Source organism: Rhineura floridana, chromosome 17 (genome assembly GCF_030035675.1).
Source record: "Rhineura floridana isolate rRhiFlo1 chromosome 17, rRhiFlo1.hap2, whole genome shotgun sequence".
NCBI classification, from domain to species: Eukaryota; Metazoa; Chordata; class Lepidosauria; order Squamata; family Rhineuridae; genus Rhineura; species Rhineura floridana.
Genome location: NC_084496.1, coordinates 14,559,593 through 14,582,921, shown reverse-complemented (window position 1 = coordinate 14,582,921; position 23,329 = coordinate 14,559,593). Strand labels below are relative to the sequence as shown.

The window sequence follows — 23,329 nt, the reverse complement described above, 5'->3', positions numbered from 1 at the left end:
AATGGGCAGAATTTTCCATCTGAGTAGAGCTTAGTTGAATGCAACCCATGCTTGATAAAGAGTAAGAAAGGATCTACTTGTGTGTTTAAGGCGGCAACTTGGAAAAAGCAATCACTTTGTATTGTAATAATCTCCTTTTCTGGAGGTTACATAGCGCTTCAGCTAAATCAGGGATGAGAACTTGTTGCGCTCTAGATGTTGTTGGACACCAGCTCTCATCAGTCCTAGCCAGTCCTATGGCCAGTAGTCAGGGCTGACGGGAGTTGTAGTCCAATAACATTAGATAGGACATTTTCTGGGGGAAAAATAGATGGTTATGACTCCAATCCTCATTGGTTAAATGCTATTTGTCATAACAACATGAAGGACTTTACACACCAGAAGGAGCCCTGCACCAGACTCCCCATATTTTTTAAGATCTGCAGAGGAGCCCTTTTTTGACATCCCACTGTCAGGAGAGATTGATTATGCGTTGACACAAGAAAGGGCCTTCTTTTGTGGTGGTTCCCTGGATATGGAATGCCCTCCTCCCAAGTTGGCGCCAACTCTTTTCTTATTTCAGCGCCAGCTTAAAACACATTTAAGCTGCATACATACCATACATGTAAAACACATTCTCTTCCCCCCACAAATCCTGGAAACAGTAGTTTACCCCTCATAGAACTACAGTTCCCAGCACCCTTAACAAACTACTGTTCCCAGGATTCTTTGGGGAGGGGCATGTGCCTTAAACATGTTTTAAATGTATGGTGTGTGTACATAGCTTCCTTACTCAGCTATTTATAGAATACTAGCTTTTGCCTTATTTCAAAGGATGAAACTGGCCTGTATTTCAAAGACTGCTTATATATATTGTGTTTTTATCTCTGTTGATGCTTCTGGTGGTATGGAATATGATGTTTTTAAGTTAAGTTGGTGTCTGTACCCCTGGGATCAATTTCTGTGAAGGGTTAGAAATATTTTAAATAAATAAATGAAAATGTCAGGCTTGGAGAGATTAAACAAAAGCAGGTTAGATAGTTCTAAAAGGTGAGTACAGTCTGAAGTGGAGCCAGCATCTGTTCTTATTACCTTGTTCCAGTTAAGGAAGCTGCTGCCTAGCACAATTTAATGTTGCTGCTGTTTTTCCTCTTCACCCCGCTCCATTTCAGATGATCCAAAAGAGCAGCCATTACCCTTTTCTGATGCAAAGAGCATCCTGGATGTTGGCAGCTCCATTTAAAGAGCAGCGTCATTTTCGAAGCCCAAGCAACTCCATCGCCAATAATTATACCCTCACTGCACAGGACTTGAAGATGAAAGATCTACAGAAGATAGGTTCAACCGTCAGGGCAAAGAAGGCTTTTGGGATCACAAAACAGAGAACTGAATCTCCATGTATCCTATGTGCTTGAAAACATGCTCACACCTCTCATCAAATGCTTCTGTTTGTCTGCCTGTCATTTTGTTTGACAAGGCTTTCTATATGTGCTAGCCTGGCCTTTGCCCACCTGGACTACAGCCAGCATATGGCTAGGGCTGATGGGAGTTGTAGTCCAAAACATATGGAGGGCACCAGGTTGGCGAAGGCTGGATTAGGCTGTGTTGTCGTGGTAAATATTGAAGTGCAGGAGCTGCTCCTGATAGCCACACCCCCAAGGAGAGTCCCTCCCCCCAAAATGCCAGCTGACAGTAGTGGCTGGTGCCCATCGGGACTGGTGGGGCGGAAGTCAGGGAGCCCAACAGTATGTAGAGCCAGAGCCAATGACAGGCACAGCTAAGTAATTCTGGTTTTGTCCCTATCCTCCTCCCTGATGAGTTATGCAAAATCAACCCTGAGATTGAGGAGGAGGAAGCTGACAGGCAGTGGTACCTCCTGGCTTGGTTGTAAATAAAGAGGTAGGCAGGTGGCGGCTAGCTGAGGTCAGACTGAGTGGTGCCCCACTTGCCTTAAGGACCAGCCCCCACTGCCATCTGGATAGACCTCAGTTCACATACCTGATTAGCCATGAAGTTCATGGGACCATTGTCTGAGTCTAACGTATCTAAGAAAGGGATCATCAGCCAGCCAGTCCTGTCCTGCGGCCCCCAATCTTGGAACATTGACAAATACTGCTCCAGTAAATGACATCATAACTCCTGTGAACAAGTGGCATTGCACTCTGCTGTTTTCCTGTTCCGCTACACCCCTGGTGCTAGCAGTGCTCTGCACACCCAGCTGCCGCCATCAGGGAGAACTCTGTGTTTGGAACACTTTGCCAAGGGAATGCTCAGAATGTTGGAGGGAGCTGTTGTACTCAGATCCTTATTTTGAGCTTCCTATGAGCATTTGGTTGGTCACTGTGAGAACAGGGATGATAGAGTAGATGGACTATTGGGCCTGACCCAGTAGGGCTCTTCTGATGTTCTTAAGTGCCTTACTGCTGGTCCCCTTTGCATCCTGTGGTAACACTGGAACTGCTCCACAAAGCAATTAATCTCAAATATCTGGACAGTCTTTGGGATGAGCTAGAGGTCCCTGTGTTCATTAAGTATGGGTTTGCATGTCTGTGTACCAGACAAAGGTTGCTGTACATTTTACTATCAAAAGAATGGAGTAAAACCTGCCATAGCTTTGAATTACCGTCTTCTGATGTTCTCAGCCATCCCACCTGCTGTCTGGCTCACTTTTAGTAGAGGCTGGTCCATGAGGGCAAGTGGGGCACTGCCCCACCAATCTCAGTCTGCTCTCAGCCAGCCCCCACCTGCCTGCCATCTTGCTTACAACCAGTCAGGGAATGGCTCCGCCTCTCATTGGCTCTGGCTCCACTTACCATTGGTCTCCCTGCTTTTCGCCCCACCGGTCCCAGTGGGTACCAGCCATCACTGCCTCATTTCCAATATCAGAACTGGAAAGGGGGGGGAGAGAGAAATGGCTAAAAGCAGCTTAGCATGGCAAGATAGGGGAGGGGAGGGGACATGTTTTACTTCACTCCCCAATGCACTTCTCTTGTTATAAAAAAAGGAGACTCTCCACTCTGCTTTATAGGCAAAAGGGCAGCCTGGTGGTGGTAGTGATGATGATTTAAATTTATATCCCACTCTTTGTCCTGAGAGGCAGCCTGAGGTGGCAAACAACATGCAATAAAACACTAAAAACATCTTTAAAAATATCCAGAAAGCAAAACATATGTAAAAAAACCTCCATGCAGATGCAGATTTGAATGAGGTATCTACTTAAAAGGCTTGCTGAAAGAGGAAGTTCTCCAATAAACACACATGGGCCTAGTTTGTCTCTGTCCTGTATATTTCCCGTTTTCATCCCCTTTTGGATGCTTACACATGTCTTCCATTTCCCCATTAAATCCACATAAAATTAGCATTTAAGATATGATTAAATAATATTTTAAAATATATACATTTTAAGTGCAATCTGGGAAGTGCAAAAGCTGGCAGGTAACGTCAGTTTTGATCTACACGTTAGTCTTGGAGGTGCAGACTGTATATGTTTATACTGGAATTTACAAAGCTCAGCTTCTTTAAAATGTAAATGTACTGCCTTCAAGTCGATTCTGACTTATGGTGACCCTATGAATAGGGTTTTCATGAGGCTGAGAGGCAGTGACTGGCCCAAAGTCACCCAGTGAGCTTCATGGCTATGTGGGGATTCGAACCCTGGTCTCCCAGGTCGTAGTCCAACACCTTAACCACTACACCACACTGGCTGTTATGCCTCCCTAAATCTGGATTAATCTTTTTTTTTAGTAGTGCTTTTTTTCTTGACTGAGTCTTTCAGCTCCAAAAGAGTATGCTCCTTCCGAAAAGAAGGTGAAACTTTCACCAGGAAGTGTTGGTGGTGAAACTGACAGGTATTGTGTAGTTAGCAGCTCTGAATTTATTTGACAGATACTGCAATTAGGAATTTGGATGGCAGTTGTTGCCCCATAAGCTTTCAGTACTGGCAAAAGAACCAGTGGTAGTGTTGCTGAATGGTCTAATGCACTAGGTTTAGGCTCCAGTCGTTTTGATAGCATGAATTTGAATCCTGCCATTAGCAGGACACATTTTTGGAGAAGTGGGCATAGCTCAATGGCAGAGTGCATGCTTTGCATATAGGTCTCAGGTTTAATCCCTGGAATTTCCAGGTAGGGCTGGGGAAGACCCCTGCCCAAAACCCTAGAGAGGCACTGCCAGTCAGTGTAGACAATCCTGAGCTAGATGGGCCAATGGATTGATTTGGTATAAGGCAGTTTCCTATGAATTTTCTTTGCTCTAATTTCCCTTCTGCTTACAAACAACACTATTTAGCACTAGTGAATGTTTTCACCAAATGGCACACTTCTGTCCTTCAATTTTTCCTGCAGTTTTAAAATGTTCCATTAAGAAAATCCTGTTTTCCTTTTCTTTTTTGCCCATTCCTTTCCCTTACTGACATTGGCGGAGCTTGAATCTGAGTTGCTATGAGGCAACTGCCTACGTTCCTCAGTCTAAACCAAACCACCTGGAGTCCAGCCTTGCTACCTGGCAAATGTGGTTATAATGATACAGAGCGTTGTCCACCACTAGCTTTTTTATTTAAGGGAGACAGCCGCTTGAGCAGTGAAGGGAGACAGCCGGTTGAGCAGTGAGTGGTGCATCAGAAATGTGCTACGTTCTGATGGGCTCACGTTGATATTTGTGATAAAAGCTGCAATTCTAACCCCACTTACTTGGGAGTGGGCCTCAATGAATTCAATAGGATTTACTTCTGATTAGACAGGGTGATGATTGCACTGTCCCAAAGGCAGGTGCCATATACCGGGTCAGACTGCCTTTCAGAATAGGGGAAAGCATTCTGCCCTGTACTATGTCACTTGTGGCTTCTTTTGTAGCTTTAATCGATTTTCAAGCAGACTGACGGGTTGTGTGTGTGTGATTCACCCACGGATAAGTCAAGCAGCACCAGACTGCTGTATGCACCCATGTTTTGTCACTTGCATACAATATTATCATTCTGTCTATCGAAGTGTTCACTTGACGGATACGTCAAAGGCTATCATTAAGACTTGCAAGATCCAAGCAGTAATTATCTCTTTATAGTCTGCTGGCTGGTTGTTGCAAAAGCCTAATTTCGTCTGGGGAAAGTGGCGCACATCCTGCATATGAGTGAGAAGGGGGTGTTTTATATTTGAGCTGTTTTGAGTCATTTTTCCAGCTGCTGTAACATGATATTCTAATGTTGGCCTCGCACTGCTTTGCATAGCTACACAGCAGCTCAGCACTTCCCTGCTATATGCTGTAGTGTCCTTCCACTGCCCTATGATCTGATATCTGTATGTCAGGAACAAGGAACCTCAGGCCCGGGGGCTGAATGTGTCCCTCCAGGCATCTCTCTGGTCCTAAGGACTGTCTCCTGGTCACACCCCCTTTTCCCAGGCCACACCCCTTCCCAGCTCTGCTTTGCACCCTCCTTGATTGTTTTTTGCCTTGTTGGAATGTGTCCTTGAACTCTGATAATACATCTTGCTTGCCTGGATGGAAGATAGAGAGAGGTGTGCAAGTCTGTGTAGATATTAGCAAACAGTTCAAAGCTAAAATGTACATTTGTTGCTCCACCCACTTTTGCCTCTGGCCCCACCCATCACTGGCATGTGGCCCCCAGAAGGGAATGCAGCCATTGGGCTGAAAAAGGCTCCCAAACCCTGGCCTACTGGCTTTCCAAATTGTCAAACAGCGTTTCTACCCAGTCTGGCATTTAACCTGGTATTCTTTGCATGTAAAGCATGTACTCTATTACTAAGCTACGACTCTTGATACCCAAATTCAGTAATTCATATTTATAGCTATCTATATAAATGTGTTTATGGATATATTTTATTTTTCTTTATTTCTTTATTTATTACATTTATATCCCACCTTTCTTTCATCATATAGCCCAAGGTGGCAGGGATACAGTTCCTAGGTGGTCTCCTATCCAGGCACTGACCAGACCCAGACCTGCTTAGCTACATGTGCCTTCAGACCATACCTCCTGTGCCTTCAGATCCTTCCATGTATAATATACATTTGAAAAATATGCATATGTTTACCTAACTAGGTGTTTTTATTTGCCATGAGCCTAAGGCAGTGCCCCCCCGCAAAAAAACCTGGGGTTCTCTAGATGTTTTGAACTACAACTCCTATCATCCCTGAGCATTGGCCATACTGCCTGGGGCTGATGGGAGTAGTAGTTCAGAGCATCTGTTGGAGGGCACCAGCTTGGGGGAGGCTGGCCTACGGGAAGTAGAAGGAAGCTTGAGATTTATTGAACAGTTGGGAACAATAAAAATATTCCAGAGATTTGGATTGTCCAAAGTGTCCTTTCTGGTTACTAGCATACTAAAATGGTGGCATTTCATTCCAGAGCTGCAGCAGCAGACCAAATATGCAGTTTGGAATTGCTGCTGACAACAGATAGGCAACTGTCAATAGATAGACAACCTTCAGAAACAGGAGTTCTCCACTATTCTGACAACCAGCCTCTAACCCCAGAAGAACAGTTAGTTGTGATGCTCAGGCATGAGGAGGAAATAAACAAAGAAGAAAATCTACCCACAGAGACTGATCTGCAGGTAGGTGAGCTGTTTCTGAAACAGAGAAGCATAGGGTCCCTCCAGAGGACCTGTTTATTGAGCATTCATCCTGATTTGCTTGCACACAGCTTTAGTAATTGTTTCTAATGTGTTGCAGGACAGTTAGATGAGAATGAGCATTCATCCTGATTTGCTTGAGGGGATGTTTATGCGTCTTCCCATTGGTCATTTGTTCATTCTACACTTTTCAGTGCATTTTGCCCTCACTTTCCAAAAATTGAGGGTTTTTTTATATATAAAGGTTGATTTGGTGTGCTCTAAATTGAAAGTCCCCATATGCAGTTGAATTACTCTTGCAAAATTCTAATAATCTGGAGGCACCCATATTTCAGAGCACATTCTTTGATCAAATGCATGATTGCTTTGGGGGAGGAGTCCAGGTCTAAGCAACAATGTCAATATAAAACAACAATTGACATCTAGTCGTCATCCCCGCAATTATTGCATTCCTTTTGTTTTGATTTCCTCCTGCCGGTGCCTCATTTGATAATCTGTTTGTCTTTAAATATTGGCTGCAGGGCAAATGTTTCCGTAGGCAGGGGTAGGCAAACTGGTAATGTCCAGATTTTGTTGGACTACAACTCCCATCATCCCTATCCATTGGCCAGGCTGGCTGGGGCTCATGGGAGCTGTAGTCCAACAGCATCTGGAGACCCAAAGGTTGGGAGAGGCTGGTCTAGAATGTCTGGAGGGTACTGGAGTTACTTCAGGATGACATGTATGTTGAACATCCATTCTGATTTGTTTGCAGGGAGATAAGATGATATTGTGTCAAGAAAGCCCACTCTTACCCAACACCTTCCAGTTCATTTTGCCATCACTTTCCTTATTGCAAAAAGCCTGATCTTTTGGAGAAATGGGTTTGTTATGCAGGAGTTCCAGATCAGCTTTAATTGTGCAGCCTGAATTTGCTACTATGAATCCTACCTGAAAATAGTAACAGTCTGAATGCTAGGCAAGGAAGAAGGCAGCAATTTCCATTCCAACCTGCATTCATCACAATCAGCACTATTTCTGTTCTGTTGCAGTTTGCTTTCCGGCAAATACTAATTTGTTTGTCTGGCTGTCCGCTATTTAACTTAACTCATGGAACTATTTATGTAAGTTATGTAACTTACGTTCATTTCAACGTAAAGGGAAGTCAAAACAACGTTACAAAAAGAAATGAATTATTGTTTGCGGACTTAAAAAAAGAACAGCCTTGTGAACACATACCAGTTGTTTTCACTTGACTGATTTCTATTCCTGAGTACAAACAAACTTGCAAACTGCAACAATTTTTGCTTTCCCTTTCCCATTTTTGTTGGGAATTCTCTGGCATCCCTAAGTTCTTGTAATGCGGAACTGAAACTAAAAGTACAATGCTTGAGAATTGACTCAGGCAGTTCCTGGTATGGGAAGCCAGGAGGGCCAATACATTACGCCACCCTTGGTAGAGAGATGCTCCATGCCATGCCCACTATATGGAAGAGTCGTGCACAGAGTTGGGGAACCCAGTTTTGGCTCGTGACTGGTTGAGTTCCACAAGAGAGTTAGGGCCAAACTAGATGTAATGTGAGAGAGGTCCATGGACCAGGTCTCCTGAGTTGCATCTGGTTTGGCCTTATTTTACTCAGTCCAATAATGTAATTCTGTCTACTGATATACATATACAAATTTACTTTGTAGCGATACTGTTATTACATTCATAAAGGCATCCGGAAAGACATGCTAGCACCACAGGACAAAGAAGTGATGGACAAAGTTTTAATGCATATTCCAACTCATTTTCTCGTCAACCCAAATCTGGAGAAGTTATTGAGTAGTTTAACCGAAGAGATTCAAGATGATTATCATATCTGGCTTATGAAAGATATTGGTAAGAGAAAAGTATAGTTCAGGCACAGGCAATGATTCTTGAATTTTTATTGTGTGGTTTGCAAGCTGAACACTAGAATTCTGCAGTCTAGATTTTAGAGCCTGTCCTACCTTGAAGTGTAGAGTGTGGAAAGCACTTAGGTGGCAGTTTTTGGGTGCCAATATAGAGTGGCAAAGTGTCCTCACATTTGATTTATTAGATATGAAGTCTCTTTAATAATAATAATAATAATAATAATTTATTTCTAGGCCGCCTATCTGGCCACGTCAACATTGTCAGTAGGGCTGCCAGTGTTTAATCACTTAGATTTACTGATTAAATACATTCTTGATCAACCAAAAAGTCATCTTCTGGCTACTTAGTAGTCTTTTACAAAAGTACTTTTACAAACGCTTACTCCTGACTACTTTTACTTAGGGCAGTTACTTTAGTTGTAATCTTAAAACAACCCATAACAACATGTTTCAGATTTTCAGGAGTGATGGGGACAGGTCTGACCATGAGTCTCTAATTTATTGATGGGTGGACAGGATAAATATTCATCTGTGAAGACTGCACATTTTCTATCTGCAATAACTAATAAAAGGAGAAAATTCTCAAGAGAGTATATTGTGTCCTGCCAGGGAGGTTCAGAATGTTAAGTTTGTTTTATGCTTTTATTCAGATTTCCATAAGTTCATTTCATTTCATCCCATGTTGTTTTCATTTTAGTGTTTCTTAAAAGAATAACCCCCCCCCCTTTTAAAGGGGTGTACTATGATCTGCTGGGGAAATTCAGCATTTTAGGTTGTTTATGTTGTAGTTTATTTGGGTATGAGTTAAACTTTTACTGATGTTACTTTGTGTTACTTTCACTCTGTTGAGCCTTTGTTTTGAAATTGCCTGATGACTACATACAAACAGGTGTGCAGTCCTCTCAGGATGCATCAGGACACTGTCTTGTTACTTTTTTTGCAGGTGCCCCCCCTCCTGGCCCCTCTAATCTGCCAACTCCTGCCACCATGGAGAAGGCAGGAGAGGAGGGCCCCACCCATGGGGGAGTGAAATTAAGCAGATATTTGCCCACTCCAGCCTGCAGCCTCTCTCTTGCCATGCGGTGTGGTGCCTCCTCTTCCTGTTCCTCTGTGGTCTGGCCCTGCAGGGGAGGCTGTTCCCAAGTCCCCTGCTCTATCATGTGGCCCAGAGTCCCTGTCCTCTCCCACCTTCTCCTCTGTGTGGTCAGAGGGGGCAGCATCTGCGGATCCTATCGCTAGTGCAGGTGTGCTTATTTACAAAAGGGGGTTGCTCAAATTGTGTGTGTGTGTGTGTGTGTGTGTGTGTGTGAGAGAGAGAGAGAGAGAGAGAGAGAGAGAAGTTGTGAGGGGGCATGGCATGACTCATGAAGGGATCCTACACTTCTACATTTGCCACTGCATTACTGCATACAAATAAATAAATCTGAACTCACTCTCTCAAGGCACACTTTCCCCCACAAACGTCTTTACACAGTGAGGCAAATTTAATTCTTAGATTTCCATGTTCCACCAATTCTGTGGTTTGGCTACCCCATGATCAATAATGAATATTTCACATCTTGAAGGGTTTTGTTCTGTTACAGGATTATCACACATACTCAAATGAGAACAGATTGTTGAATTATATGTCTGGGCATGTTCACCTGATAAGACAAGGAAAATAAAATCAATAAAAAGGGGAAGCTGGTAATAAGTTTTATTTGAAGTCACATCTCATAATCAGAATGTGAGGACAGTCATTCTGTACAAGATTGGATTTCCAAGAAAATGTTACATTAAAGAGAGAATTTGTTTTAGATTTTATTATTGTTTCCCAAGGAAAATCAGTATATATAGCAGACTACGTATTGGTTTGGACCCAGACTAAGGGTTGCTTCCAATGCTAGTCTTACCTAGAATAGATCCATTGAAACTCATGAACATGAGTAACCTTGAGTAGAACTTAGTTGGATACCACACTAACATTACAATCTTATGGTTGTCAACTTAAAAATAAATCCTGTTGACTTCAGTGGGGAGTTATTCCCAGATAAATGTGTATAGCAAGTCTGGAGAATCTTCTTGGCCTGGTGGACAAGATCTTTATCTCTCCCCCTTTGTGGGCCAACTCTGATAGTGGGCGGGACCAATCACTTGCCAATCTTCTGATATCATGATGAGAGCAGGTGACTGGGTGGCCATAGGGGTGGGGAGAGGGGTCTACTTCACCAGCATGTTCCTTGCAGGGAATGTGACAGCACCCAGCAGGATTGAACCTCACCCCCTGCCTATTAGATGTGGTTTGGGGGAAATGGCCAAGATTGGCTCGCGGGCTGGAGGTTCCCCACACCTGGTGTATAGGATTACATCTAAGGTTTATTTAGAGAGTTTTATAGACCACTTAAGCAGCATAAAAAATGAATTGCCTTCAAGTCAATCCCGACTTATGGGGAACCCTACAAATAGGGTTTTTATGGTAAGCAGTATTCAGAGGTGGTTTACCATTGCCTTTCTCTGAGGCTGAGAGGCAGTGACTGGCCCAAGGTCACCCAATGAGCTTCCTGGCTGTGTGGGGATTCGAACTCTGGTCTCCCAGGTCGTAGTCCAACACTCTAACCACTACACCACAGCCTAACACAGCAGCATATGTACAGCTAAAATGCACAAAACAATTACAAAACAAATAGGCATAACATAATGATCTTTAAAACACACAAAATCAGTAAACTGTTAAAATGAATACTGGTGACTAAATTATATGTCTCGATGGGTTTTCTGAAATCAAAGTTTACACAGGCTTCTAAAACTATATAGGGAGCAGAACCCGCCTGCCTGCCTGCCTGGACTTTGCAATTAAGGCTGCTGTCCTATTCACCAGGGATGAGGAACCTGTGACTCCCCCAGATGTTGTTGGACCACAGCTCCCAACATCCCATAATCAATGCCCATGCTGGCGGGGGCTGATGGGAGTTGAACAACATCTGGAGGGCACAAGGTCGCTCATTTCTGCTATAAACAGCTACCTGGGAGAAAGTCCCATTGGAAACAATGGGGCTTACTTCTGGATAGAGATGTATAGGATTGTAGTGTTAGTCTGGATCCAACAATGTCTTCATTTGTCTGAATTCTTGTTTTTATTTGTTTTTACATGCTTTTATGCATAGTTTTATTATTTTTATGTTGTAAAATACTTAAAAATGTAAATGCACTGCCTTCAAGTCGATTCCAGCTTATGGTGACCCTATGAGTAGGGTTTTCATGAGGCTGAGAGGCAGTGACTGGCCCAAGGTCGCCCAGTGAGTTTCATGGTGCTGTGGGAATTTGAACCGTAGTCTCCCAGGTCGTAGTCCAACACCTTAACCCAGACTTTCCCAACCAGTGTGCCTCCAGATGTTGTTGGACCACAATTCCCATCTTTCCTGACCATTGGCAATGCTGGCTGAGGCTGATGGGAGTTGTGGTCCAACAACATCTGGAGGCTCACTGGTTGGGAAAGGCTGCCTTAACCACTACGCCACACTGGCTCTCTCTGTAAAATACTTAAGAGATTTTTTTTTAAGTGATTTATAAATGTGATAAAATAAATAATAGAGTTAGGTCACATCCACACCATATGTTTAAAGCACATTTATACCTGTTTTAACACCATACCTTCAAAGCACATTTATACTGGTTTGGTTTCCCTCCTGAAGAATCTTTGGAACTATGGTTTACCACTTACAGAGCTACAATTCCTAGCACCATTAACAAAGGACAGTTCCCAGGATATTTTGGGAGAAGCCATGTGCTTTAAACATGTGGCGTGGATGTGACCATTGCCAGAAGCCTGAACTCCCTCCACAGTGCCACCTAGTGTCTCTTCTATGTGTACTGCACATGCTTAACCACTACTCCCAAAGTAGGGTGGAAGAATCTGCAGTTTTTGGTTGTCTCCATTTCTCATTTTTCCAATCAGTTCCCCACATTTCCTCAGCAATTTACTTTAAAAAAAAAATCCTTATGAAAATGCTTTGGCATTTTATCACAAATGTATCCTGATGAATGCATTTTTGTATGCAGTTTTGATGAATGTACCCATTTTTTGTAAGAATATTCTCCTAATATAATGCATTTTGTATGTTATTTTCACTAAAATACTGGTTTTATTTGCACTTTTTCCTAAAATATGCATTTTTGTAAACTTTGTTTGGAGAACCACATCAAAAAATTTGGAGAAGTGCCAATTTCAAAGGCTGCCTGTGTTTTGGTTCTCATATTGTTTTGGGAAATGCCAGTTTGATAGATTTGGCTTTAAATGCAGACTGAGTCTAATTTCTCCCCCGTCCCTATGCCAAACTGTGTTCAAAACAGAGCTTTCTTTTTGCCTCCTCCTGCCTGTGCTTTGTGTGGTTTTACTCTAGTTGATTACATCCTGATGGATCCAGATGAGAGAAAAAGACTCTTTGTACACAGCATCCCACGGCCTTTCCCTCGAAGAGTGATCCGTGCACCAGTCCCCTGGCACGCCATCTACCAAGAAGTGAGAAGCTGGAATGAAGGTCACCTCTTCACGGTGAATCCAATGATGCTTACTTTGCAACATCTCTGGTTCACAGAGTAAGCTGCCTTGCATAAAAAATATCCTGTTACCTTTTTAAAAAATGTTTTATTCTTTTTCAGACTATGCAAACAGTAATCAACTATAGATTTTTTTAAAAAATAGAAAATATTTTTTAAAATCTAAGCATTGCATGGCGTGCAGTATCTTCATGCTCACAGCCACCTTTTGTCACTCAACAATAATGACTATGGAGCCAGCTCCCCCTCCCTCAGTTATGGGCATAGATCAGTCCAGAAAGATTTCTGGTGACTGAGTGGACCAGTTCCAGAGGACTCTTTTGTCTATAAGCAGCAGGAATGGCTTTGTCTGCTATGCTAGTTCCAATCCAAGGGCCGTAGCTCAGTGGTAGAGCATCTGCTTTGCATGCAGAAGGCTCTGAGTTCAATCCCCAGCATCTCCAGGTAGGGCTGAGAGAGATTGCTACCTGAAACCCTGGAGAGCTTCTGCCAGCCAGTGTAGACAATACTGAGCTGAAATGGACCCAGGCACTTTCCTGTGTTTGATGTGTTTAAAGCAGATGCTGGTATTATAATTGCATTTAATCCTCAGACTACCTCGTTAGTTCAAGTTCATGCATTTCCCCCCCATAGGTTTTGTGAACTGAGGTTTGTTCGTACCAAGGAAATCCTTGGGGGCGATTTGCCACTGCTGCCCAACGAATTTGAAGACTTGATCCGAACACACTGTCAAGAAGCTCATGATATCCTTGAGAACAGGTCAGAATGCTTTGTATAGGGAGCCTGTGACCGTCTAGATGGCATGTGAATACAACTCCCATAATACCTCATTATTGACCATGCTGGTGACGGCTGATGGGAGTTGGAGTCCAGCAACAGCTGGGGGCCACAAGCTCCCCACCTCTGCTTTAAGTGAATGTTAATGACTAACAACTCCTCTGCCCACCCCCAACCCTCTCAATATTCTTCAGGCAAGCGTATAGTCAGGTAGAACTTTTGGGGTTCTCCAGTAGGGATGGAAAGATCTGTCAATTTTGGTGCGCTTAGTTTCTCATTTTTCAAATCTTAAATTCAGTCTGCAGCAATTTGTGATTTAAAAAAAAATCCTCATGAATATTCTCCAGCATTTTAGTGCAAATTTCTCCTAATAAACACATTTTTGTAGGCAGGTTGACTAATGTGCACATTTTTGCAAGCCGTGTCTTGTCTCATAATGCATTTTTGTGTATTATTTTCACTCATACATTCGTTTTTATGCACGCCTTCCCCTAATTCATGCATTTTTGTAAATGTTATTTGGTTGGCAAACTGCATCACAAAATTTGAATTCAGTGTGAATTTTGAACTATGGTTGTTTCAGTTCTCATACTGTTTCCGAAAGTGTGAATTTGAGAGGTTCACCTTGAAATGGAAATTGAATCTAAATTCTTGTCCATCCCTATCCTACAGCAGGGGTGGGAAACCTTTTTCAGCTCAAGGGCCACATGCCTCTCTGGGCAACCTTCCAGGGGCCGCATGCCAGCAGTGGGCAGGGCCAAGTGCAAACCGGCAGTAAATCTGAATGCTGCCTTTGTACATTAGGCTTCATCCCTCTTTATCTTCCATCCAGGCAGGTAGCAATCGTTATTAGAGTTCACAGACACATTCCCAGCCAGGCAAAAACACTCCAGGAGGATGCAAACAGGGCTGGGGAGGAGTGTGGCTCAGGAGTGTACATGACCTTGGAAGAACCCTGAGGGCCAGGTAGAGAGTCATGGAGGGGAGCATTTGCCTCCTGGGCCTGAGGCTCCCATTCCAGTCCAAACGTTACCGTCCCTAACTTTGTTAAAAGTTAAAATAAGCATAGCTGATTTTTTTGTTTTACAGCTTCCATTCTTTTGCATGGATTCTTCTGGGATTGGTTGTATTGCAGCTAAACCTAACCTGTGCCACATCAGTTCTGCATCTATCTGCAACTTCAGACTCTGTAGGGCACAGTAGCTTTATGGCAGCAATGTGGGACCAGTGGCCCTTGAGATGTCATTTTCATGCCTGGGAGTGACACCAACTCCCACCCGCCCCAGCCAGCAGCAGCTGGAGTTCTGAAGGCTCCCTGTCCCTGTTTCATGCCATTATATTGTGGGGCCGGGTAGGAGTACAGATCTACTTCCAAGGCACCATAAGCAGTGCAGAAGCCACACAGGCAACATAAATGTTGCTCTCTCATTCTTTGAAGACAACATTTCTTTAACTAGAATTATTGGGTTCCTTACAGGAACAGTTAAACTGGGTAAACTGCAGTTCCCAGGATTCTTTTTTTGGGGGGAGGGGAGGAAGATATGCTTTAAGTGTATGCTGTGTAAGGAGCTTTCGCATGCATCATTTTACAATGCAATCCTACGCATGTCTACTCAGCAGTTAGTTCCATTACGATCAATGGGGATTTCTCATAAATAAGTCTATATGGTCTAAACACCATGGGTAGCCAATGTGGTGCTCTCCAGATATCATGGTGAACTACAACTGCTATTGGTTGCAGTCAGGATGTTCAGTGGTCAGGGGTGTTGGGTGTTGTAGCCCAATAACATCTAGAAGGTGCCATGTTGGCTACCCCTGTATAGCCAGGGACAGAGTCCATGGGCTTGGTGGCTGAATGCCATCCTCGCAGGCCTCACTCACCAGTAGGGATTGGGAGGGTATGTCTATTTCGGTTTTCACAGTTCCTCATTTTTCCAATCTTAAATTCAGTCCTCCACATTTCAGCGATTTCCTTTTTTTAAAAAAAATCTCAAATTCTTCAGCATAACATATAATAAACACATTTTTGTCTGCAGTTTTGACTGATGCACACATTTCTGCAAGCAAGGGTTCCTCATAGAATGTATTTTTGTACATTACTTTCATTATTCATTTTATCTATGCTCCCCCCCCCCAATATATGCATTTTTGTAAATGCTATTTGGTTGGAGAACTGCATGGCAAAACTCAGAGAAGTGCGAATTTGGAAGGACGGGTGTGTTTAGGGTCTCACATTGTTTCAGGAAGTGCATGTTTGATAAATTCAGCTTTAAATGTGAAATGAATAGAATTTCTCCCCCATCAACGTAACATGAGAACGTAAGAACAGCCTGCTGCATCTGGCCAATAGCCCATCTAGATCAGCCTCCTGTTCTTACAGTGATCAGCCAGATGCCTGGGGGAAGACCGCAAGTAAGACCTGAGCACAAAAGTACTCTCCCCTCTTGTGGTTCCCAGCAACTGGTATTCAGAAGCATACTGACTGTGGAGGCAGAGCATAGCCATTGTGGCTAGTAGCCTTTGATACCGTCACCCCATGAATTTGTCTAATCCTCTTTTAAAGCCCTCCAAGTTGGTGGCCGTCAGTGTTTCCTCTGGGAGCAAGTTCCATAGCTTAACTGTGCCCTGCGTGAAGAAATACTTTCTTTTATCTGTCCTGAATCTTCCAGCATTCAGCTTCATTGGACATCCACGAGTACTAATGTTATGTGAGAGAGAGAGAGAGAGAGAGAGAGAGAGATGTCTCTCTATCCACTCTCTCCATGCCACACATAATTTTATATATTTCTGTCATGTGACCTCTTACTTGCTTTTCCTTTAAACTAAAGAGCCCCAATGCTGCAACCTTTCCTCACAGGGGAGTTGTTTCATCCCCTTGATCATCTCGGTTGCCCTTAGAATCATAGAGTTGATAGGGGCCTATAAGGCCATCAAGTCCAACCCCCTGCTAAAGGCAGGAATCCAAATTAAAGCATCCCCGACAGGTGGCTGTCCAGCTGCCTCTTGAATGCCTCCAGTGTTGGAGAGCCCACCACCTCCTTAGGTCATTGGTTCCATTGTCGTACCGCTCTAACAGTTAGGAAGTACCTAACTGAACCTTTTTTTGAACCCTTTCCAGCCCTAAAATATCTTTTTTGAGGTGAGGCAATCAGAAATGTGCACAGTATTCTAAATGCAGCCACACCATAGATTTGAATAACAGCATTATGATATTGCCTGCTTTATTATCCCTACTCTCTGGCCCTTGAGAGGACTCTTCCCAATAGAACTTCCCAATCTATGCCCTTCTTCCCAGGTCACATCCCTTCCCAGCCTCCTTGAATGCTTTTGCCTGGCTGGAGTGTGTCCTTGAACAATGCCTCTTGCTTACACGGATGCACAACCGTGTATATATGTGTGTGTGTGTGTATATGTGTAGAATCAAATGACTTCTACATACCTAGAATGCAACTTACTTTAAAAAAAGGTAGAAGTCATATCTGTTGATCTGTACCCTTTTGTTTATCCTGCTCATAGAGAAGCCCATGTGTGAACAGAATAACTTTTAAAGCCATTCATTTTTGTCTTTGATCATAGCAAATCCTGCATATGTCCACCTCATTTCAGAGGCTTTAGAGAAAATACTATGAACAGCATGGATTGATGCTTCTGGCAATAAAGGAGGGGTGGGGGAACCTTTCTGGCCCAGTGGCCCAAATTTTTATCAGGCCCCCAACCCTGCGGTCCAACTTTGAAAGATGGGCAATGCCACTCACTCAAATGTGGCTATGGGCTCCCCCTGGGAATGTGGCTATGGTGATCACAATGAGCTCCTCCACTTCAAAATTTACCACTACACCACTGCTTACAACAGCCTTCACCAACCTAATGCCCTCCAGATGTTTTGAACTACAACTCCCATCAGCCCCAGCTAGTTGGCTGAGGTTGATGGGAATTGTAGTCCAAGATATCTGGAGGACACCAGGTTGGCAAGGGCTGGCTTACAAGATCTCATCGTTTTAAAGCAATTTTGATGTGCAGTAACTGAGATAAGGATAACTTACGCATTACAGGTGGATTCCCAAATGTGCAGACCTCTTTGTTGATCAGAAGCAAAACTGGCTTCATCTTGCCCCCCAGAATGACTTTGACTCCTCTCAACCAATAGAAGAATATTTTGCTTCGGTAGCAATCCTCATGTCATTACAGCTACGAGAGATGGTCATTAATTCATTAGAAGATCTCCTTTCCTTTTTTAAGATACACAAGGTATGCAGAGTTGATCATGTCACATTTGTACCTCTTCATCTTACATTATGCATTGTTTTATTTATTGTGCTTATATTATTATTATTATTATTATTATTATTATTATTATTATTATTATTATTATTATTATTATTATTTATTACATTTGTATACTGCCCCATAGCCGAAGCTCTCTGGGCGGTTTACAACAATTAAAAACAAATGTACAAATAAATTTAAAAACACTTTCTAAAAAAACAGTTTAGAAACACATGCTAAAATGCCTGGGAGAAGAGGAAAGTCTTGACCTGGTGCCGAAAAGTTAACAGTGTTGGCGCGAAGCGCACCTATATTAATTTATAAGAACTTTTTATAAACTGCTGTGAGAGCTTCCACCCTTCCACTATGGATCCCAAGGGTCTTCAGATCCCCAGGGGTTCTCTTTCCTTCAGAAAACACCTGGTGAGTTCTTCACAGATGAGTTTAGAGCCCTTCTGAGATCTGTACATTTAATCAGTCTTGCTTCCGCATTTATCACCAGGTGTGCAAGTAGCCTCTCCCTTTCGTCAATTAACTTTTTCCCTCCTTGACTCGCCATTGGGGTAGCTAGCCCCAGAATTGCTGCGTATTTCTTATTCCTGTGTTGTGTACTAAATTGCTGTGGCAAAGCTTGCCCATAGTGTCAATCTTAACTCTCTCCTGTTTATGTTGGAGGTAGTACTTCTGAATATCAGCTGCTGGAAACCACAGAAGGGGAAAGTGCTCTTGTACTCAGCTGCTGCTTGCAGACTTCCTGTAGGCATCTGGTTGGCCACTGTGAGAACAGGATGTTGGACTAGATGGGCCACTGGCCTGATCCAGCAGGGCTCTTAAGTTTCTGCTACTCCTTCTCTGTCCTTGCTCCTCCTTGCTTGGAATCACCTCTAAATGTGCAACTCACCATACCTTTATCTTCTGGATGGTTGAGCATCTCTCCTCCAGCAGGGCCACCCTGCCCAGCCTCTTCTGATCTGTTTGGCTCACATTTGCAGCTGATCATTGAGCTGACAGTGTGGGGAGGGAACTCCTGCAGCAGCTGCTCCTGACAACTGGCAACTCATAAAAACATCATGGCAGTATACAACAAAATCATTAGAATATCGTTCAATTATTAAATCAAATTCTAAAGCTGTAAGCTTGACTGTAATGGTGTAGATGGGATTAGTCCTTAATTCCAGTTCCATTTTGAATTCACAGTCCCCCCTCCCAATAGATAACCACAGCCCTTTATTGTTAATAATGTTCTTTGTCTTTAGAATGGAAATGATTTTGGAGAAACTTACCATGAGATGCAGTTCTTCGTACCGCAAATTCTGGTAATCAAGCTGGATGTGGAGGAACCTGCTATTGTATTTGAACCGGATATGAGAGCTTGTTGGGATTTAATCTACCGCTGCTTCATGGAGATCCTGAAGAATTCTGAGGGACTTCCAAAGGTATGTAAAAGTGAGATGTAAGAGTGCAATTCTGTGCATGTTTACTCAGAAGTAAGCAACATTATGCCCATTTGGGTTTACTCCCAGGTAAGCAAGCATCGGATTACAGACCTCAGCTGCAATCCTATGCAAAGACTGATTGATCACAGTGGCCTGGTTCACATATAACACTAAACCATGGTTTAATTTGATCATTTGAATCTGGCCCAGCAGCTTGCTTAACCACGATTTATTAAGCACAAACCAACCACATTTGGAAGCCATGTTTTGCTGCTGGTTTATAGACCTTGGTTAATGTTTACTATAGCTTAGTGTTAAATGTAAACGAGGCTGCTGTGGTTTAGGTCTGTAAACCTGCATACGATTATGATGCTGTTTAATCATGTACAGAAGCTTATGGAATGGATTCTAGGATATTACATGAGCCAAAAATCTATGGTGTATCTGTCCAAACTTTAGACAGGGTAAAATGGCTTTCTTTTAAAAAAAAAATTCTGTAAGTCAAAAAACAATCATTTTGTGTGTGTAGCATTCATACTATGTGCATGCTATTTATATCACCCTGTGTTTGCTGTGGCTACCCCTGCCCCCCCCTTTTAGGTACAAGTTAAACTTTTCCCAGAATTAAAAGGGGATGACCTGATTCTTCGAACCGTTCAAGAAGATGAATCTTTAGTTTCAGAATATGTGAACAAAACTGCTGAGATATTTGATCGCAATCTTGTTGGTCCACAGAAGTAAGTATATGTTTCTAATAGTATTGCTCACATACACCAAAATCATGCAAAATTTGGTTACAATCAGTGCAATTTTAAAAGGCTGAGTCCGCCATCTTGATTCAAAATGGCATCCAATTGTATCCAAGCAAAGATGAAAACCTGCTCCTTGATCTCAGGAACTATCATGCAAAATGTGGTTCCAATATCTTAAGAGGTTTCCAAATGCATAGGAAACAGAAAAACATATTTCCTTCTTTGTCTTGAGGATAGAAATGACTTTGGAGAAAATTATCATGAAATCATAGAATCACAGAATAGCAGAGTTGGAAGGGTCCTATAAGGCCATCAAGTCCAACCCCTTGCGCAATGCAGGAATCCAAATCAAAGCATTCCTGACAGATGGCTGTCCAGCTGCCTCTTGAATGCCTCCAGTGTCGGAGAGCCCACCACCTCTCTGGGTAATTGGTTCCATTGTCGTATGGCTCTAAATGCAGTTCTTCATACTGCAAATACTGGTCCAAAGGCATATGAGGCCACAATCTTGCTGAAGCTAAGCAGGCCTGAGTCTGGCCAGTGCCTTGATGGGTGACAGCCTGGTAACCACATGTAAGCTGCCTTGTATGATGAAAGAAAGATGGGATATATTTATTAAAATATACATAAATTGTTCTTCATTACCATTGATCCCGATTTGGAGAATTTCTGTTTCTTTTCTGTTCTTTTCTTGTGTGTTTAAGATACTTAAACGTGTACAAGAAGTACAACGATCTCTTGAATAACAATGCTGAAAAAGACGTGACTGAGTTTTTAAGCAAAATACACGATCTGGATGATTTTGTGGAGGTAACAATATGTCACTTCACTGAAAGCAACATTTGCAGAGTAACAAATGTAATCTGGGGTGACTTCTTTTTCTTAGAGGGCTTTTGATTTGAAGGGCATGCCGGCAAGGGGGCACCCTGCACTTCCGAATCAGCACTTTCAAGCAAGATCAGCAGTGCAGAAATCTCCACCTGGAGGGAAAGGGATGACCTTGATTGAGACTTTTGTGCAGCATGAGGCTTCTATGCATTGACTGAATGAGTGTACTAGGGACCTGAAAAGGGAAAAGCCCAGCCCCTATGAGATGCATACGTAGTTTAATGGGCATTTAACTGTGTGAATACAATAAACATGTATGGGTTTTAAGAACATAAGAGAGGAGGCTGCTGGATCAGGCCAATGGCCCATCTAGTCCAGCACCCTGTTCTCACAGCTCAGTGGGAAGCCCACAAGCAGGACCTGAGTGCAAGAGCACTCTCTGCTCCTGCAGTTTCTAGCAAGTGGTCTTCAGAGGAATACTGCCTCCAACAGCAGAGGCAGAACATAGCCACCATGGCGAGTAGCCATTGATAGCCTTATCTCCCATGAATTTTTGTATTGGTGGCCATAATTACTTCTTCTGGGAGCTATTTCCATAGATTTCACGGTGTGAAGAAGTCCTTTCTTTTGTCTGTCTTCCAACATTGAGTTTCACTGAATGTCCTTGACTTCTAGTGTTATGAGAGAGAGAGAAAAACTTTTCTCTTCCCACTGTCTTCACACCATGCATAATTATATACACCTTTGGTGCGTAGATCTTGGTGTCCTTTTATTTTATTTTATTTATTAAATTTATATACTGCCGTTCCTCCTAGAAGGAGCACTTTGCATGGTTTCTATGGTCTTGAACAGTTTTGGAGACTCCAGAGATGACTTTGGGTTTGCTTGACATAATCCCTGGGAGGAGAATCTGAAAATGAACTCTGGGTAAATGAATCAGTCAAGAAGGCTAAGGAGAGACTGATGCAAGGCAAAAAGAGAGGGAAGAACTGGAAGAACTGAATGCAAACGGTCCCAGGCTGAGTCCCTGGGAAAGACACCTGCCTGAAACCCTGAAGAGCCACTGCCAGTCAGTGCAGACAATGCTGCGCTTAATGGGCCAATGGTCAGGCAGCTTTCTACACTGTGTGTGTGTGTGTGTGTTTCCTTCACCACTATCTCTAACATCGGTTTAGAAAACAAATATCTTTGGGGAATGATATTTTCTCTATTTCAACATCTCTGCAATCATATATGAGCCTAAAATAGCCGTGTTGTGTTGTATCCAACTAAGTTATACTTGGAATAAACCCAATGAAATGAATGGACCTAAGTCAGGCTGCAATCCAATACATATCTATTCAGAAATAATCGCCATTGGGTTCAATGAGACCTACTCCCAGGTAAGTGTGCAGGGTTGGCTCCAGGCATGACTGGGCCCTTGGGCACCAGCCTGCCCCAGGTGCCCACCAGCACACCCTGCCTTCCTCTCCTGTCGCCTCATGTGAATGCTATGCACGCTGCACGCGCATGCCTATGCACACGCATCCTGCCATCAACCAACATGGCAGCAGGGATGTCAGCCCCTTAGGGAAGCATCCTCTACCACCTTGGCTGATGGCAGGTATGGACATGCAGTGCACACAGCATTCACAGCAGCAGGAGAGGTAGGTGGGGTGGGCATGTGGGCTTACTGAAGCTCGCATGGTCTGTATAGGGGGATGCCTGGGAGCTCTCTCTCTCTGCGATCTGCGGCAGCGTTGGGAGTTGACGCTGCCATGGATCGCAGAATGGGAGTGCTACCCTCCCACCCTAAGGGGGGCCCTTCAGGGGCCCCTCTGGGCTGCAGGAGCCCTCAGCCAGGGCCCGACCTGGCCGCCCTCTGGCATCAGCCCTGTAAGGGTGTATTGGATTGCGACCTTAGTCATGTCATGGGTTTACTCTGCGTAGGATTAGCATTGAATTCAAGCCATCATTATTGTTTCCACTATGTAACTACGGCAATGTAATCCTTATGCAGAAGATTGATGGTTTAACAAAACTGAAAAAAGAAATTGCGTCTATGCATGTCACCGTCCCACTGGCCTTGTTCTGCCTTGATGCGTTAAAGCTGAATGAGGAGCTTTGCTGTCGGACTCAAAAGCTGAAAAACAGGCTGATTGAGTTTCAAGTAGAAGAAAACAGGGAGGTAAACCAGAGGTATGCAAAAGTAAGGCCAGAAGTAAGGATGAGCAAATCTGTCAGTTTCATTTTTTCATTTTTCCAATCATCAGTTCAGTTCTCCACTTTCCCACATCAGTTTGTGATTTTTTAA

General features: G+C 43.3%; 1 protein-coding gene across 1 annotated transcript in view; it reads left to right on the top strand.

The window, feature by feature from the left end:
• The window catches only part of DNAH3 (dynein axonemal heavy chain 3), a 110,994-nt gene that overhangs the window by 8,503 nt on the left and 79,162 nt on the right, over positions 1-23,329 (top strand). The window contains exons 4-14 of the mRNA XM_061600426.1: positions 1,152-1,377; positions 3,755-3,827; positions 6,341-6,548; positions 8,238-8,427; positions 12,821-13,016; positions 13,611-13,736; positions 17,807-18,002; positions 19,277-19,456; positions 20,057-20,193; positions 20,913-21,018; positions 23,036-23,214. Coding sequence (XP_061456410.1) covers positions 1,152-1,377; positions 3,755-3,827; positions 6,341-6,548; positions 8,238-8,427; positions 12,821-13,016; positions 13,611-13,736; positions 17,807-18,002; positions 19,277-19,456; positions 20,057-20,193; positions 20,913-21,018; positions 23,036-23,214 — 1,817 coding nt within the window. The remainder of the gene's footprint in view (positions 1-1,151; positions 1,378-3,754; positions 3,828-6,340; positions 6,549-8,237; positions 8,428-12,820; positions 13,017-13,610; positions 13,737-17,806; positions 18,003-19,276; positions 19,457-20,056; positions 20,194-20,912; positions 21,019-23,035; positions 23,215-23,329) is intronic.